Raw genomic sequence first — 19,276 nt, forward strand, 5'->3', positions numbered from 1 at the left:
GTAGTTCTGCTGTTTAATTTTTTTTTGCAAATCTTTGAATACCGTAATTTTCGCACTATAAGCCGCACCTGAATATAAGCCGCAGCAGCTAAATTGAATGATTTGTACATATATAAGCCGCACTGGACTATAAGCCGCGGGTGTAAAATCCATAGATTTAGGAGGTCCCCTAGTGGCCGTTAGCTGTAAAAATCCATAGATAAGCCGCACCGTTATATAAGCCGCAGGGTCGAAAATTTGGAAAAAAGTCGCGGCTTATAGTCCGAAATTTACGGTATATATATACTGTACGTTTTTAAAGCGAACATTTTTAACTACTATCTGTGCTTCTGGGGGTCCCTGGAACAACATATTTTGAGATGGGGGGGTCCGTGGCCAAATACATTTTTGGGGGTCCTTGACATGGAAACGTTGGAGCACCACTGATGCTATAGCAAATAGCATAAAAAAAACTGTTAAAAAATATTCAAAGATTTGCACAAATGTTCAAGATTTTTCAAAAATAGCAGATCTACAAGCTCATAGTGCGGCATTCGGACTCTAAGAATGACACGGATGCGTTCCCGGTCTTAATGCGTTAAAAACACGTGCAAAAGCCATGGAAACCCAAGCTAATTATATCCAAATATCAGCTGAAATGATATCATTTCCATGCGATAAGATATTCGTTAATATGCTTTTTTTCTCTCTCTCTCTCTCTGTGCTGCAGCTATGTTCTGGACAGAATGGGTGACAGTCAGACCTACGTGAAGCTTAATGAAGAGAAACACATCTCAAAGTAAGCCCTGATGTTTATTCTTTGATTATAGCCTGAACTTAAGTGTAATTGTCTCCACCAGGCCGAAAGGCATGGCCGAGAATATGTTTTGCACCCCGTCCGTCCGTCCGTGTGTCCGTCGCCCCGTCTGTCTGTGGACAGCTAATCTCTGGCACCGTTGGCTTGATCGCAGCGAAACTGTGCGCACACACACACTCCCTGGATGCCAATTCAGAAACTCTGCCCCAAATTGTTCACGTGGGCCTGTTATAGCGCCACCAGGAGGCAGATTTTTGCAAAACACATTTTTTTGACAGTACTCCCTACAGATTTTGTCCAAACGTCTCGCAAATCGGTACACAGTATCTCTATAGTCATTAAACAAAACGGGTCTTTCAGATTTTTCATTTTACATCCTGATTGGCTAAGAATGGCTTTACTTCCAAAGTTTGCAGGAGTGCTCCGTATTACTCCTTCAAATTTCACGCAAATCGGTACACATGATCTCTATAGTCGTGTGCTCAAGACGGATCTATTTGATTTTTCATATTGCATCCTGATGGACATCTAAAGTTTGCAGGAGTGGCCCGTTTTGAACAAAATGCCGCAAATCATGAACGCAGCGTCCGATTGCGGTGAAACTTTGCACGCACATTCGCACAACGTTCAGGAACAAATGCCACCATTTTAACATTGCCCCATTACAGCATCACCAGAAGACAAGTCATTTTATGTTTGGTTGCGCTGGGGTGTTTGCGTTCTGAAAATAGCAGATCTTCAAGCTCACAACGCGTCGCAGATCGGCTATTTTCAGCATGCAACCAAGTGTAAAATCAGTCATTACGACGCCATCAAGGCACCGCCAACATACATTTTAGTCGACTAAATCAACTGTAGATTTAGTCGACTAAAACTAGACTAAAAGTAAAACATTTCAGATGACTAAAATCTGACTAAAACTAAATGGAATTTTGTTCAATGACTAAAACTGAATCAAAATGTGCTGTCGGTCAGAATCAACACTGGTCGGTATCTGTGAAATCAATCCTTGATGCTAATGTGTTCACATCCAGGTCTGACATCTTGTCACTGCTGAGAACCTACAACTGTTACCATGAAGGGAAGAACTTCCAGCTGAGAACGCGGGAGGTAAGAAGACCATGTGGTTAAATATCACCTGCCTGGAGGAAGCTACAGTCTATGGGAGAACACAGTAGATTTTACAAACTGTGTCATTTTGGTACAAGCAGGTTTAGTTAACCACTTAAACATTGTACACCGAATAGCAAAAAATAGCTGATCTACAAGCTCACAACGGACCATGAACACCGGCTATTTTCACAGAATGTTCTTCTATTTCTGCAGAATGTTCGCCTATTATGACTTGGTTCACGAGACACAGTAGCTTGGCAATTTGCCAGAATGTGTGATCTTACTGAATAAACAAGTCACAGAGGAAACATAAACCAGTTAAACCAGAACAGTTAAGCCACACTTAAAGTTTGTTTTTATTGCATTATCCCTTATGTTTTTTCTTAGTTCATGTTTTATATACATTATGTTCCTACATTTGATATTTTGTTATTTTTGATCATAGCCAACTTTAAAAAAAAAATCTGAACCTCAATGAGTCTACGCCTGTCGTATGAAATGTACTATGTAAACAAACTTGTACTGACTTGCTATTAAGCAATAAGCACACAGGCATCTTCATTATCCATCTTCACAGGCCTGGAGCCTTCTGCTTGTTTATTAACAGGACAAGTGCAGGTTAAAGACCTTAAAAATCCCCCTGTCTCTCTCATTCCACTTGAGTGAGCATGGGAAACATTGGGAAACATGTAGAGTCCAGACAGACGTATACACTATGTGCCACATGGTGGCAAAGTAAAGTAGTACCATATGTAGCTGTTGTGGTGTAAATGATGATGATGCTGGACAACTGTATGCAGGAGTGAGGTTATTTGTTTCACAGTTATTCTCTGGCTTTTATGGTTGGGACTTCCCCCTCCCTACGGAATCTAAACGGAATCTAAACAGGGCTGAGGGTCGTGTGTGTGTGTGTGTGTGTGTGTGTGTGTGTGTGTGTGTGTGTGTGTGTGTGTGTGTGTGTGTGTGTGTGTGTGTGTGTGTGTGTGTGTGTGTGTGTGTGTGTGTGTGTGTGTGTGTGTGTGTGTGTGTGTGTGTGTGTGTGTGTGTGTGTGTGTGTGTGTGTGTGTGTGTGTGTGCGTGCGTGCGCGTGCGCGCTTCTATATGACTACTATATTATCTCACTGACCCTGGGACTTTTCCAGGGAAAGGGCACATTTTTGTGAGCGGGACAAGACTCACCCCCCCCCACACACACACCACACAATCCAAAAAGCGAAACCAAAGAGCGACCCAGAACAATGACCTCATGTGGCAGAGTCTACAATGTCTGTAACAGATCAGTGTTTCCCAACCCGAGCTCCGGGCCAAAGATCAGAGAGGGGGGGACGGGGGGACAGGGGGGACGGGACGGGACGAGGGACCTTGTCTGTTTGATGGTAGTCCAAAAATGTAAACATGTTGTTAGGAGGTAGTCCAAATGTTCAAGCATGTTGCACAAAATCATAACTTGCAATTTTTGGTCATTATATTGTAAAAAATAGTCAAAATAAATTGTCTACATACATTTTTCAGTGAAAAGTGAAAATAGCAGATCTACAAGCTCACACCGTGTGGTACGAGACGTGTATATAGGGCTTAAGAAGTGGATTACAGGTTGGGAGCCACTGGTCTAGAGATTATGTTCTACAATTCAAAGATCTGTTTTACTCTGATGTTAGATTAAATGAGTTTAAAATATGTCTGCACACATATACAGTATATCCACTGTTTAAGTAGAGTGGCTTTAACAACATTATTGTTGTTTGATTTGTGGGTGTCAACAGAACATGTTCTTTTAACGCAGTTCCAGATGAACTTGTGGTTTTGTAAATCATTTGTATGTCTTAACAGCTTGGCCTACTGACATAATTTGAATTGTCCATCTAACCTCATAAACCAGATAATGATGGTGTTAGATGGCTGGCAGGTGACTCACCAGACACTGGTTTATGAGAGAGAGACCATATAGTATTACTCAGCAGGGACTCTCTCTCTTGGTTGAATGTTAAAGGAGAATTCCGGACATTTTAAGTGTTATCTTTGATGTGTCGTTACTCACCTACCGACGTAAACAGTGGCATTGTTTATTTCCAGAGATTCCCCTGTCGTCATATTTTCAACCCCCTCCGTTGTCATAATGGGAGCGCGTGTCATAGGAAAATTCGTCTATTATAACCGATGCAAAGTTATTTTTTTCTCTACTACTACTCATTGTGGAGTCTCATGATAGTCAAACATGCAGTGAAAGTTCCTGAGAGGCTACCGCTAATGACGAGCGAGCTAACGCTAGTTGCTTGTTTCTCTCCCAGAACCTGGCAACTTGGTGTTGCCATGTTGAGAAACAAGCAACTAGCGTTAGCTCGTTCGTCATTAGCGGTAGCCTCTCAGGAACTTTCACTGCATGTTTGACTATCATGAGACTCCACAATGAGTAGTAGAGAAAAAAATAACTTTGCATCGGTTATAATAGACGAATTTCCCTATGACACGCGCTCCCATTATGACAACGGAGGGGGTTGAAAATATGACGACAGGGGAATCTCTGGAAATAAACAATGCCACTGTTTACGTCGGTAGGTGAGTAACGAAACATCAAAGATAACACTTAAAATGTCCGGAATTCTCCTTTAATCATAATCCACTAGGCTGGGTGAATCTCTTAACCACTGTCAGCCTAACCTCACGTCACCAGGCTTTACACCACGGAGGAAAGCCTGGTGTTCCTTCTAAAACTAATCGTGGTTCCGGTGGTTGGTTCCGGTTGGTGTCTCATTGTTTTTGTTCCCCACATAATGCGAATCAATTGGTTTAGTCTCGCTAGTCGCGCTACGAGTTAGAATTAAAGATGGACAAACCAAACCATTATTAATACTGATATATTATTGATTTCAGTTACAATTCCAAACACGACCCGCTTTAATTACTTACTGTCTTTTTAATGTCCAATGTATTTGTACTTAAGTTCATAAAGTTAACATAAGTATGACTACATGCATTTAAAATAAAAAAACATGATACTTTTCAGGATTCTAATTCAAAAATAGCAAAAGAAAAAGAATCCGGATTCCAATAAAAAAAATGCAAAAATAGCCGATCTACAAGCTCAAAACGCGTCGCACTGCGACGCGTTTTGAGCTTGTAGATCGGCTATTTTTGCTACTAAAAATACAGAGAGAAGAGGTGTGTGCCCGACAGTATATGCAATAGACCATATTCACACGGCGGCCATGTTTCTATGAAGTCAATGAAAGTAGCCACCCCGGGTGGCGGCATTTTCAATGTTAAATTCCAATATGGCCGCCGTGTGAATATGGTCAATGTGTCCCTCTGGAGTGAGTGTGTAAATATAGTGGCCCTCTACATCATCAAAGTTGCATCACCCCTGTTCTAAAGTTGTTGCTTATTTGGGCCTGCTTCCTAAATGTTGTTTAAACCAGTGGTTCTCAAACATTTTCATGTCGAAGGACCCCAAAAGTTAATATGTAATTGTCCACAGACCCCCATCTGGAAATCATTTTTTTGCCAGGGGACCCCCATAGAAGATTTGTTCAAAATAGCAGATCTACAAGGTCTCAACGTGTTGCATCGCGGCGCGTTGTCGATCGGCTATTTTCAAATAGACAGTGTATGGTATATATAGGGTTAAAGTGGTTCAACAGATAGTGATGCTATATTAAGTCATTTTGCTGCGGACCCACGGCCTAGTGGCTTCTTTTGGGCCTGTTTTCATAGACCTGGTTCCTTGTTTCTCTCACAAAATCTGGCAACACTGAACATCATGCAGATGGCATGATGTTCAAATGACACACGCACACGCACACACACACACACACACACACACACACACACACACACACACACACACACACACACACACACACACACACACACACACACACACACACACACACACACACACACACCCCCACCCTGTTAAGACCCTGCATGGCTCTTTTAGAGCACCGGTTCTCAACATGGAGTACTGGGGGTCCCAGTACTGGTTTATAGTTAGGAACCAAATGGACCCTTACAGGTCTGTAACTCTGAGAGTGTACAAATAGAACCAAATGGACCCTTACAGGTCTGTAACTCTGAGAGTGTACAAATAGAACCAAATGGACCCTTACAGGTCTGTAACTCTGAGAGTGTACAAATAGAACCAAATGGACCCTTAGAGGTCCATTTGGTTCTATTTGTACACTGTCAGAGTTAAATGAACACTGAGTGTTGAGGGTCTGTCAACAGGGTCTGTAACTCTCAGAGTTACAGACCCATAAGGGTCCATTTGGTCCCCTGGTGGGTCCAGGACCAGAGGTTGATAAACCTATAAAATAGGTGCTATACTGTAGCACCAATAGAGGTTCCTCTATATGATTATGAGCCAAAGAACCACTTATAGTGTTTTAGCACCACTTTAGTCAGACACAAGGCAGTATGAAAAGTACAATAAAATACTAATAAGTCATATTATAACTTCATATATAAAAATGGCCTCAAGCAGCAGGACAAGCAAGAGATTATTTTAATGTTTATGAGTTTAGAGCAGGGGTCTTCAACAGGGGGTCCGGGACCCCTAGAGGGTCCTCAGAGTTACTACAGGGGGGCCGCCAAGTCGTTGTGAGATTGGAAACTTTTTTTTTTTACATTAACCACTTGAACCCTAGAATTCATTTTCTGATGGGAACGTCAGCCGAAAATAGCAGATCTACAAGCTCACAACGCCGTTGTGAGCTTGTAGATCTGCTATTTTCAGCAAAGAGGTTTGATATAGGGGGAAAAGGAGCAAATCAAGTACTAAGTATTGAAGGTTTAAGTGGTTAAATGTCTGGAATTAACAATAAAAACTGAATTTACAAAACACTGATGATAGTCAATGAAGCATTCTATGAAATATATGACACAGTTTAATCTGCAACACAATTGTAAATGTAGTGGGGGTCCCTGCTTCATCTCTCTCTCCTTGGGCTGAAAAACCTTGAAGACCCCTGGTTTAGAGGCAAAGACAGCAGTCCCTCTTTAGTTGAAGTCTAGTGCCCTCTAGTGGTAATAACACTGCATTTAGGGCAGCACTGTTTCCAGAACATAATTATGTAGGCCTAAATATCACCTTTTTTTTATCCTTGTTGATTTTATGTTTGTTTGTTTGTATTATTTTAAATATTTTTTTTTTTATCTTCAAATTGTCCCCTCACCCCAAAATAAATACAAAATAAAAGTAAAATAAATAACAGGTAATAACAGGTATGGCAAATTCTAAAATAAATAGATAATAGATAAACGACCCAGACATTATGTCTATGAGATAAATGACCCAGACATTATGTCTATGAGATAAATGACCCAGACATTATGTCTATGAGATAAATGGCCCAGATATTATGTCTATGAGATAAATGACCCAGATATTATGTCTATGAGATAAATGACCCAGACATTATGTCTATGAGATAAATGACCCAGACATTATGTCTATGAGATAAATGACCCAGATATTATGTCTATGAGATAAATGACCCAGATATTATGTCTATGAGATAAATGACCCAGATATTATGTCTATGAGATAAATGACCCAGACATTATGTCTATGAGATAAATGACCCAGACATTATGTCTGAGATAAATGACCCAGACATTATGTCTGAGATAAATGACCCAGATATTATGTCTATGTGAAAATAAATGCATCAACTGAATGAGTCAACGTTATGATCCTTCAATGAATCACATATTAATATTCTGTGATGCACATGAATGCTTTTTTCTCATAATACTGCATGTTCCATATATGGATAAAACACATCATCATTGGTCTTCTAGATGTATTATATTAAAAATAATCAGAAACACATAAAACAGACACTGACAACAGTGTTTAAGTTTTAATATGAGTTTATTGAGAGGCTGAATATGAACATTATGGGAGCTCTTTAAAACACTGGTTCTCACACTGTTTCAAGTCAAATGTCCAAAAGTTTCCAATATACTTTAAAGATTTTGACAAAATGTTCAAAAATAGCAGATGTACAAGCTTGTATATCTGCTATTTTTTCAATAGACAACATATAAAATATGGATAAAAGGTTAAAATGGTTGTGTTGTGACATTATATTAACACATTTTGCTGGAGACCCCATGGAACGCCCCCTTCCCCAGGACCCCTGGGGGTCCTGGGGAAGGGGGGGTTCCAGGGGGTTCAAAGTGGGGTCCCCAGACCCCACTTTGAGAACCAATACTTTAAAGTAATGGTATCAGTCCCAGTGTTACATAGAATAGAGCAGAACACCACTGAATGTGTTGTGGTTGTATGAGGAGCCATCATAGAGCTTGTAGGAACCACCAGGTAAACGCATGGTAACTCTGTCTCCCTGCTCCAGCTCTAGGATCATTCCATTAGACACGGATATAAGACCGTTACCATTATTCATTGAAGCGTTATGAAAGAGTTTCTGCTCATTTTTATACATGTAGACGAACACAAACTCTGAATCCCTATTGCTACATGCAGTAAATCTGAACTGATAGACTCCTTTCAATGGTGCTGAGAAGATACCTGAGACAGAACAAACACACACACACACACACACACACACACACACACACACACACACACACACACACACACACACACACACACACACACACACACACACACACACACACACACACACACACACACACACACAGTGAATGTGTTAGTAAACCCTCCTGTCATTTAGGACCACCATGGAAACCATGCAGTGGTGGAAAAAGTACTCAATTGCTTTACTTGAGTAAAAGTACCAATACTGCAATGTAGAAGTACTCCGTTACAAGTAAAAGTCCGGATTTCAAAATGTACTTGAGTAAAAGTACAAAAGTATTGGCATCAAAATGTACTTAAAGTACCAAAAGTTAAAGTACTACTGAAAATATCAGATTTACAAGCTCACAACGCGTCGCATCTCACGTTGTGAGCTTGTAGATCTGCTATTTTCAAATAGCCTGTGTATAAAATAGGCCTAAAGTGGTTCATGTATGTTTCATAATATCATAACTTAGATCTGAAAAGTAACTAGTAACTAAAGTTTTCAAGTAATTGTAGTGGAGTAAAAGTACAATATTTGCCTCTGAGATGTAGTGGAGTAGAAGTAAAAGTATTGGAAATTGGAAATACTCAAGTAAAGTACAAATACCTCAAAATTGTACTTAAGTACAGTACCTAAGTAAATGTACTTACAGTAGTTACTTTCCACCACTGGCAACCAGTCCACAGGACTAGCTTTAATGTCTTACCAGTGGTGGAAAAAGTACTCAAATGTTTCACTTAAGTAAAAGTATCAATACTGCAATGTAGAAATACTCTGTTACAAGTAAAAGTCCGGAATTCAAAATTTACTTGCGCAAAAGTACAAGAGTATTGGTATTAAAATGTACTTAAAGTACCAAAAGTAGAAAGTACTCATTTTGCAGTGTCAATGTCCCATTTTACAACTTTTCAAATATATAAATATTTTGAAAATAGCCAAAATATGTTGTTCGGAATTCAAAATTTACTTGCGCAAAAGTACAAGAGTATTGGTATTAAAATGTACTTAAAGTACCAAAAGTAGAAAGTACTCATTTTGCAGTGTCAATGTCCCATTTTACAACTTTTCAAATATATAAATATTTTGAAAATAGCCAAAATATGTTGTTAATGTATGTTTTGTAATAATAATCAAAATCTACAAAGTAACTAGTAACTAAAGTTTTCAAATAATTGTAGTGGAGTAAAAGTACAATATTTGCCTCTGAGATGTAGTGGAGTAGAAGTAAAAGGATTGGAAATTGGAAATACTCAAGTAAAGTACAAATACCTCAAAATTGTACTAAGTTACTATGTACTTAGTTACTTTCCACCACTGTATCTTACTGTACCACGTGCTGTTTACATTTGTGACTAATGATGTATTCAATCAATCAATCAATCAATCAATCAATCAATCAATCTTGTTGACAGAAGCCAGTGGTTTCAACCAATATTTCATTCATTGATCATGATGACACATTTTAATTTTTTTTTTTTTAAACAATGATATTAAAGTTCTCTCATCCTGCCTATTAATGTTAATGGGAATTACACAGTTGAAGATGTATTTAGATTACTGTAATTTATTTATGTCTGATATTCTGTTATATAAGTAATTAGTTGGTAATAATTGATAGTGTAAAGTTAATGAACATAATGTGATCTCCACCTACCTGTAGATGGATTGTATGCGTTGCCGATGTTAGTGTGAACTTTCTTGTATTTCAGAGTGGTGGTAGAACTAAATGGTCCAACGCTTCCACCCAAACCAGCAGAGAAGGCAAACTTTGGTTTGTCTGTCAACACAGGAGCATTGTTATATTGTTAATAATATTATAAAAACATAATAAGATACTAACCCTACTGTTTTATACTCTGCTCCTCTTATCCCTCAATACCACATCTCTTCACCGAACAAAGTAGATACAAGCTCACGAGTCACAACACAACGTACTGTGAGCTTGTAGATCTGATATTTTTCTGAATGTTTGAAGACACTATAGGTTCATGTGGTTGAGCCAATCAAATGTATTACATCTAGACAAATTAATAATAATAATTATTATTATAATCATAATAATCATAATAATCATAATAATGTTATGATACACATGTAAACAACAGCATTGGAGACAGATAAAAACCCTAGCCCAGCAAAATGATTGATGGTTGGGAACCAAATGGACCCTTACAGGTCTGTAACTCTAGAGTGTACACATGGAACCAAATGAACCCTTACAGGTCTGTAACTCTTAGAGTGTACACATGGAACCAAATGAACCCTTACAGGTCTGTAACTCTTAGAGTGTACACATGGAACCAAATGGACCCTTACAGGTCTGTAACTCTTAGAGTGTACACATGGAACCAAATGAACCCTTACAGGTCTGTAACTCTAGAGTGTACACATGGAACCAAATGGACCCTTACAGGTCTGTAACTCTAGAGTGTACACATGGAACCAAATGGATCCTTACAGGTCTGTAACTCTTAGAGTGTACACATGGAACCAAATGGACCCTTACAGGTCTGTAACTCTTAGAGTGTACACATGGAACCAAATGGACCCTTACAGGTCTGTAACTCTAAAGGGCCGTTCACACCAACTATACAAATATACAATACAGTTATAGTTATAGTTATAGGGCTCAGTGTGAACGGTGCTTTAGAGTGTTCAAATGGAAGCTCCATTTTTCTGCTTGTACTTGTAGTTAGTGACAAATAAAAGCTTCTTGATTCTACATGTGTCTCAGAGTTATGAGGCTGTGTTGGTCCTGAACTGAACTGTATGTCAGAGCTAGACCAGAGGCTTCAATGTGATGAGTAACATTTTAAATACATTGTAAAAGAGACAGACAGACAGTGTAATCATGCCAGGAGGAGAGAAATGTGCTCAATGATTTATTCTCCAGTTAAAGACAGGCTGTCTGCACATAATTCAGAAGATGGAGAGACTTTAGACAGACTAGATACTTTTGTGTGACACTGTAGTGTGATCAAATAGTGCATTAATTTACCAAAAAGCATAAAAAGTAAAAATATGGAGATAAGAAGTTTCTGCCAAACAGCGATGATAACTTAGAAGTGTAACTCCAGTGTTGTAAAGTAACTAAGTACATTTACTCAAGTACCATCCACTGGAAGACTCCACTCCTCCAACACTAACCGTCTCCTTGTCCCCGACACCAACCTCCGCATCATGGGTGACCGGGCCTTCTGCTATACAGCCCCATGTCTGTGGAATGCCCCCCCCCCGATCACCTGAGAGCACCACAGTCCACTGACATTTAAAAACCTACCTTTTTACCAAAGCATTCCCCTACTGTAACTTTTGGGCCTTTCTTTTAATGTGACCCATTTTAGTCTAGCCTAGCTGGGTCCTGTATTTGTTCTGGTTTCCTATGTTGTTTATGCCATGCTTTTAAACCCCTGTAGCACTCTGAGATTCACAAGCATGTAAAGTGCTTTATAAATAAAATGCATTATTATTATTATTATTATTACCCTTATTATTATTATTATTATTATTATTATTATTACACTTATTATTATTATTATTATTATTATTATTAAGAGACAAGAGTAGAAGTAAAAGTATTAAAAATGAGAAATACTCCAGGATAGTAAAACATCCTCAAAAGTGTACTTGAGTAAATGTACTTAGTTACTTTACACCACTGCCACGCAATACTTCCCCCCCTACACAAAACCTCTTTAACGAAAATAGCCGATCTACAAGCTCTCAACACCTGGCAGCACGAGGCATTGAGAGCTTGTAGATCTGCTATTTTCTGTTCCCCTCAGAAAAGAGATGCTAGGGTTCAAGTGGTTCATGTAAAAATAAGTTCCTATCACGCAATGATTATTTTTAATACAATCTTCCTGAATCTATAATCCTAATATGTATTAAACATACTTACTCAACAGTTTCTGAACTTGACCCTCAGCAGCAGTCAGCCTGGTTCCTACGGTGGACAGCTGAGCATGGTGGGCTGAAACCACAACTTTAGCATTAAGTCTGATCCATCACAAATACTCCTGCTGTTTCATTTAAAATACATCAACAAATACAGTGAATTACATATATCTATTGTCTGAGCTCAACTAAAGTAATTAACACTAAAGTAAATAGTTTTTCAACATCATCTTCTCATAGCTGCATTCACTGAACATCTGCTGTTCAAATTACCTTCACTTCCTTCCTTTAAGACTTGGATATGGTCTTCACTGGTACTGAGTCTGGTCTGGTGGTCTTGGATCTGGCCCTCACTGGTACTGAGTCTGGTCTGGTGGTCTTGGATGTGGCCTTCACTGGTACTGAGTCTGGTCTGGTGGTCTTGGATCTGGCCCTCACTGGTACCTAGTCTGGTCTGGTGGTCTTGGATGTGGCCTTCACTGGTACTGAGTCTGGTCTGGTGGTCTTGGATCTGGCCTTCACTGGTACTGAGTCTGGTCTGGTGGTCTTGGATCTGGTCCTCACTGGTATTGAGTCTGGTCTGGAGCAGTTTGACCTGGGTTTCGCTAGCAGTCAATTTGGCAGCCATGACTGAAAAATATCACAGAGAAACACACGTTAAACTATGAAACATTTTGAACACTTTTCAGCCTGTACCTTTACAACTTCTTCAAGGTAGAATTATACCATCCTAACCTGCCACACAACATTAGCATTAAGTCTGATCCATCAGAAGTACTCATGCTCTTTCATTAAAAAAAAGAAGGAACAAAAAGTAATCAACACCAAAGTAAGTCGTTTTTCAAGACTCTCCTCTCCTTGCTGCATTCACTGAACATCTGCTATTCAAATTACCTTCAAATTACCACCTCAATACATTGTTTGGGTCAGGGATCGAACCAGCGACCTACGGACTCAAAGGCTGCCTCTCTTCTCATTGAGCTAGATAGTATGGCCTCCCTGATAGTGTGTATTGACATTTATAAGTATTTCCGTCCATTATGAACCAAGCCTCTGTGTCCCGAACTACTCTAGATCACTGGTTCACAAACCCTTTACCAATAAAGACATTTTTTGTCTCCTCGGAACGAAAACTAGTGGAAGTAGCCAATCTACAAGCTCACAAAACGTTCCTCATGAGTCAAGGCACAAGTGTAAGCAAGTGTCACGACTTTCGGCAAGAGGCATGACTTATGCCTGTTTAAAAAATTGAAAAAAGAAATGAAAAAATGAAGCTTTTATGAGCCAATGAATGTTTTTCATATAATTCAAAATGGTGGGAGATCTAAAGGTCAGAGGTCAAAAGTCAGAGTGTGAAAGTTGTTTATCATGAGTAGACGCATGTGTTTATTGAAGTTTCATGGCTCTAGGTCAAACAGGGCATGAGTTGTACCTGTTCAAAGTTAGCATTTTCAATTGAGTGCTATAGCGCCACCCTTTGACGAGTGAGGGTGAGATTTATCTCTTGATAGTTTTTCATGACCATCTACCATATGGCCGAGTTTCGTAAACTACTAATCTTTTAGTAGTTTACGTGATAAAGGGGTAATGATACACATTACCCCTTCCCCTGGCATAATGGAGTAATGTGTATAAACATGGAGCTGGTTGCTTGTTTCTCTCACAGAATCAGGCAACACCGAGGACAAGCTTCACGTCGTTCTGCATGAACAGCAGCTCATAAGGGACATTCAGTGCATGTTTGAGTGTCAGTACACTGCAAAATGAGGATTAGTGGAAAAAAACGAACTTTGGAGGTGCTAAAATAGGCGATTTTCATTTATACACATTACTCCATTATGCCAGGGGAAGGGGTCTCCACAATGGACAACAGGGGCTTCTCTGGAAAAATTCAACGGCCCTTTGTATGTTGGTGAGTGATTAGCGACACATCAAAGCAAACATCTAAAATGATTGGAATTCTCCTTTAAACATACACAGTATCAGTCTGTACCAATACAACTTATTTTAACTTATTTTTTAACAATAAGCATATAGCATCTTGACTGTCCTTACCTGAAACCTGCACCCGGAGTTCAGTCACTTCTGCCTCGCTGGCTGCCACCTTCTCCTTCACCTTCTCCATGAACTCCGCCTCTTTCTCCATGAACTCCAGCATCGCTCCCTGTTTTGACACGGTGAGTCCCAGGCTTCGCACCATGTCTAACCGCTGTGTCAGCACAGTCCAGTTGTCAGGCATTGGGGGGGAACCTGGTCCAACATTGCTCTCCCTCTCCGTAGCCGATTCACTCTTTCCTTGAGCCGCAGCCTAATTTAATCGATTCAAAAGGATAAAACACGTTTTGCCATTGTGTTGCTTTGAGTGTAAGTGTGTGTAAACTGAGTGCCACATGTTGTGGGGTAGAGGGTGGGAGGTTAGTAGAGAGAAGTATTGATTATATTCTATAATATCCAAAGTACAAGTCAACAGCAATAAGAATAACAACATGGGTACAGTATGGAGCGAGCTAGAACTCAACTCATTTCTGGATATAATTAGGCCAAGCTGCAATTCAACCAGCCCTATATGTGTGACTTAATTTTGTAATTACCTACAAGCAACATATAATAATACATACAGAAACTATATAATAACAACTAGAAAAGTGTGCTCCGCGGGGCACAGGTCTCCGCCAGGCCGGGTTGCCTACCCAGGGCCCGCAAACTTTGGAAGTCAGTCATAGCCACTTGAAATGGGATCGGAAAAATCTAAGTCATACATCTTGAGCATATTATCCTAGAGATAATGTGTAACAATTTGTGTGAGTTTTAGATAATATCTGTAGTTATAGTAGCAAAAATGTAACCTTGCACAATCTGGCCCATATGAAGAGTGATGATCCATGGAAAAAAAACACTTTTATTGTACGACCAATAGGAGTTATTGGCCAAAACGCTAAGTGGGCTGTTGTAGCGCCACCATGAGGCCGATGTGAAATATTTTAGGGTGGAGGCTCTTCCTTGGCCTTCTGTGAGTGTGCATGCAAAGTTTCACAGTAATCAGGCGCTGCATTGATGATTTGTGGCATTTCGTGCAACATGGGCCACTCCTCCAAGCTTTTGAAGCCAATCGTAGACAATCAGAATGGAATAGAAGAAATGTGACAGATGTCTTGATCACATGACTACAGAGATAAGGTGTACCAAATTGCTTGAAGTTTGGACAGCTTAACATACATGTTACAGCCTTGAGCCCTTCACCATGCTCCTACAGCTTACCATACACGTTGCATACAGACTTGAGCCCTTCACCATGCTCCTAAAGCACACATGGGTAACATACGGCCGAAGGGCCAGACCCGGCCTGTAATGTAGGATCATTGATTTAGCTGGTTGGGAAGTGGTGACCACTGTGGTGCATGGGTAAGAATGCAGAGAGGCTTATTCTCATCTTCGAGGGTGTTTATTATAACCTTGGCTACAGAAAGTACTGTTCAACACAGTCCCATGTTGCAAATAAAACGATAAAGTCTCTTCACTGATATAGTCCAAAACACGATCAAAACAAGTAATAATATGTCAGGCAAAAAAAGTAGCTCTTCACTCCTCAAAGGCTCCAAACATACTGACCTGCCTGCCTGCCTGCCTGCCTAAAGCCCAAACTGATTTCACGGAGCTAAAATTAAGATCCGGCCCTGGAGGTCGGGGTTCAACCCCCAGCCACTAGGCCGCTCACCGTCACTCGCTGTGAGCTTGTAGATCTGCTATTCTCAAAAGATCTTGAAAAATAATATATCTTTTTTTTAACACGTTTTTTTTAAGTTACTGTAAACAATATAGTCTGGTAACAAATGAGAGAAAGATGATCATCTTACCATAATAAGAGCTTCAAGTTGAACCTGTTGATGATCAACTAACGTCTGGAGAGAAAATCACACGACAGGAAACCGCTGAAAGAATGACCTTTGAACCTTTCTCCGTTCGTCAATGACACTGGTCCCACTAACTAACACTTCTAGGCCAATAGGTAATAAAACCTAGGAAAGGAAACACAAGCAAACACATCAGAAATATAATCATCATTACATAATAGTTACATCGTGTAATACAAGCTTTTGCACTTACTGCAGTCTTATCCGCGTCCAAGCCAAATGTCGAATTTGAAGCTCTCTAGGCTAAACAAGACCTTTTATACTGTTTCAGCGGTTTCACCAAGCTAGCTCCTCCTTCAGGGAGGATTGACATACATTTCCCACAAGGCATTTGGGTTCTAGGACCTTCCAGGTTACAGTGAGTGACCTAATCATCTTTTACAAGACCCTCTAATCTTCCGCTCGTTAATCATTTCACTGGCCTTTTGTCTTTAGAGTGGCGACACAGTACCCTAGCTTTGTGCTGTGATAGTGACCATTCTTCAGCTCCTCTATCTGACCTAATCAATTGACACTCATCCTCTGCTTTGGATCTGAGTCCATAGGTCAACGCTTGAGGCCCTTACAATTGGTCATATTTCAGATTTAAACTTCAGTTCATTTAGACACTTCAGCTCAGAAATAACCAGACCATAAATTATCCATTTACCATTTATTAACCATTACCATATTAACCATTTATGCAATGATATTGCATTCAAGTTTGGCGGTGTGACTCTGGTATTAAAGATTCCCTGTGCAAATATGTCACAGATCGTCAATCACAAAACCCCCAGAGCAGAGGATAAATACAGTTTTACATAAACATTGAACCTTCAATGCCTAATTAAACTACCACATATCATAGTATAATCCATAGAACCGCAGTACAATACACAGACTCATAGTATAATCCATAGAACCACAGTACAATACACAGAATCAACCTATAACAATATGAACTAAATGACACAGGGAGGAGGCCGGGGAGGTGGAGGGAATTTGAAAACCTACAGCTGTACAAACCTGCAACGACAGCTAAGCATGTAGACTGAACAGAGAACAGGCTGCTTAAATTACCCGCCCGAGTTCCACTGTGGGTATGAGGGCGTGAGTGAGTTGGCTTGTAGCGAATGAGAATGACAAGAGTTTGAACGTCCTGCCTTAAAGGAGTACAACTGTATAAGCTTGTAAGCGAATGGGGGGGTCCGGCAGTGGTGTGTTCTAGTTTTTTTTTTAAGGTATACTATGATTATTCCCTGCCTCCCACACGCACGGCATGCGCGCGTCTATAATTAATTAAATGTAAAAAATGTGCACGCGCGCGTGTGTGGCCCACAAAAATATTGCATGTGAAAATTTTTCGCGCACTTCGCGCACGTGTGTGTCTCGCTCTGTAATGTCTGTCTTGCTCTCGTTCTGTCTCTCGTACCACTCTCGGTTCCTTGTTTGTTTTTGTTGTTGGCGCTGCCTGTCTCACTCTTCCGGGGCTTTACCTGCTGGGGCCAGTGTTGCCATGTCCGCGTATTATAAGCGACTTTGGGCTTGTTTTTCTGTAAAGTTTTCTTGTAAAATGTTGGTCGTTGTGGGTTGCGTTTTTTTGGGGCTTGTTTCTAAAGTGTACTTGCTTAGGCTTGCTTCAAAAAAATAGCGTAGGTTTTAAGTGCTCATGTGGCCTAAGTTGCTTCTTTTGGGCTTGTTTTCATAGAACTGGTTGCTTATTTCTCTCGCAAAATCTGGCAACACTGGCTGGTGAATGAAATCACAGAAGACTCGTCCCTAAACACACTCGCCCCGGGTCTAATCCGGCGGCCTCTGTCCGCGAAATGAATGGGGGCGAGTGTGTTTTGGGGCGAAAGTTCCGGTTACCACCGGAACGCTGGCCCAGAATCGTTTTTTTTTACTCTCTCTCGCTTTGCTGCCTGAGCCCTGAGCAGCACAGTGCACGTTAACGCCAGTCAGTCAGCGCCGTCAGTTAGCGTATCAGAGCGTATCAGCGTCTCAGATACGCTGTTTTGAACAGTTTTTGAAGGTGTACGGTGGCGACGAAAAAAAATCTCAAGGTGTACGACGTACACAGCATCTGACGGTAGAACCCACCACTGGGGTCCGGGGAGAGTGAATGAAGTTGTAGACCCGATTCATCTGTCATAGAAAATTGCCGAGACACTAATGACACCACCTGAGTGTTGGCAACATTGAGTTTCTCAAGCGCTTTGTTAAACGATGCTGGGGACTGCGCTGCTGCTGCTGCTGCTGCTGCTGCTGCAAGCCGTGTGTGACATTTTTGGAAAGCAGATGTCTGTTTTAGAAATGTTAGTATTGGTAATGGTATGGCTTCACACATATTGTGATTTGGTCTTTCATTGCAAAAAAACACATCCACACCATGGCCAATATCTTCCAAATTGTCCCCGAACGCGTGCGTACCTCAGAAGTGCTGGCACTAAGCACCGTCTCCTGTCCAGTGTCCACATGACATGATCCAGTGTCCACATGACATTTGGACATGATCAAAAATGTACTTGAGCAAAAGTACAAGAGTATTGGTATTAAAATGTACTTAAAGTACCAAAAGTAGAAAGTACTCATTGCAGTGTCAATGTCCCATTTTACAACTTTTCAAATATATAAATATTTTGAAAATAGCCAAAATATGTTGTTAATGTATGTTTTGTAATAATAATCAAAATCTACAAAGTAACTAGTAACTTAAGTTTTCAAATAATTGTAGTGGAGTAAAAGTACAATATTTGCCTCTGAGATGTAGTTGGGTAGAAGTAAAAGGATTGGAAATTGGAAATACTCAAGTAAAGTACAAATACCTCAAAATTGTACTTAAGTAAATGTACTTAGTTACTTTCCACCACTGTGTCTTACTGTACCACGTGCTGTTTACATTTGTGACTAATGATGTATTCAATCAATCAATCAATAAATCAATCAATCAATCAATCAATCAATATTGTGGACAGAAACCAGTGGTTTCAACCAATATTTCATTCATTGATCATGATGACACTTTTTAAACA

The 19,276-nt window shown here is 40.1% G+C and overlaps 1 protein-coding gene and 1 long non-coding RNA gene across 4 annotated transcripts in view; one reads left to right on the forward strand and one right to left on the reverse strand.

Annotated features, from left to right (window-relative positions):
- rassf4a (Ras association domain family member 4a) overlaps window positions 1-19,276 on the forward strand; it is an 84,595-nt gene that overhangs the window by 18,852 nt on the left and 46,467 nt on the right. For all 3 annotated transcript variants that reach the window (XR_013934430.1, XM_080449381.1, XM_080449382.1), the window contains exons 2-3: window positions 710-778; window positions 1,831-1,906. Coding sequence is in view for 2 of the 3 variants with exons in the window: in XM_080449381.1 (XP_080305507.1) it covers window positions 726-778; window positions 1,831-1,906 (129 nt within the window). In the remaining variant the exon portion in view is untranslated. The remainder of the gene's footprint in view (window positions 1-709; window positions 779-1,830; window positions 1,907-19,276) is intronic.
- On the reverse strand, window positions 10,113-12,756 carry LOC308100361. Its single transcript, XR_013934431.1, has 3 exons — window positions 12,628-12,756; window positions 12,359-12,430; window positions 10,113-10,234 (listed from the first exon to the last, which is right to left on the reverse strand). It is a non-coding gene; the product is annotated as an uncharacterized lncRNA (long non-coding RNA).

This window comes from Gymnoscopelus braueri (genome assembly GCF_963280865.1).
Source record: "Gymnoscopelus braueri genome assembly, chromosome: 14".
Taxonomy (NCBI): domain Eukaryota; kingdom Metazoa; phylum Chordata; class Actinopteri; order Myctophiformes; family Myctophidae; genus Gymnoscopelus; species Gymnoscopelus braueri.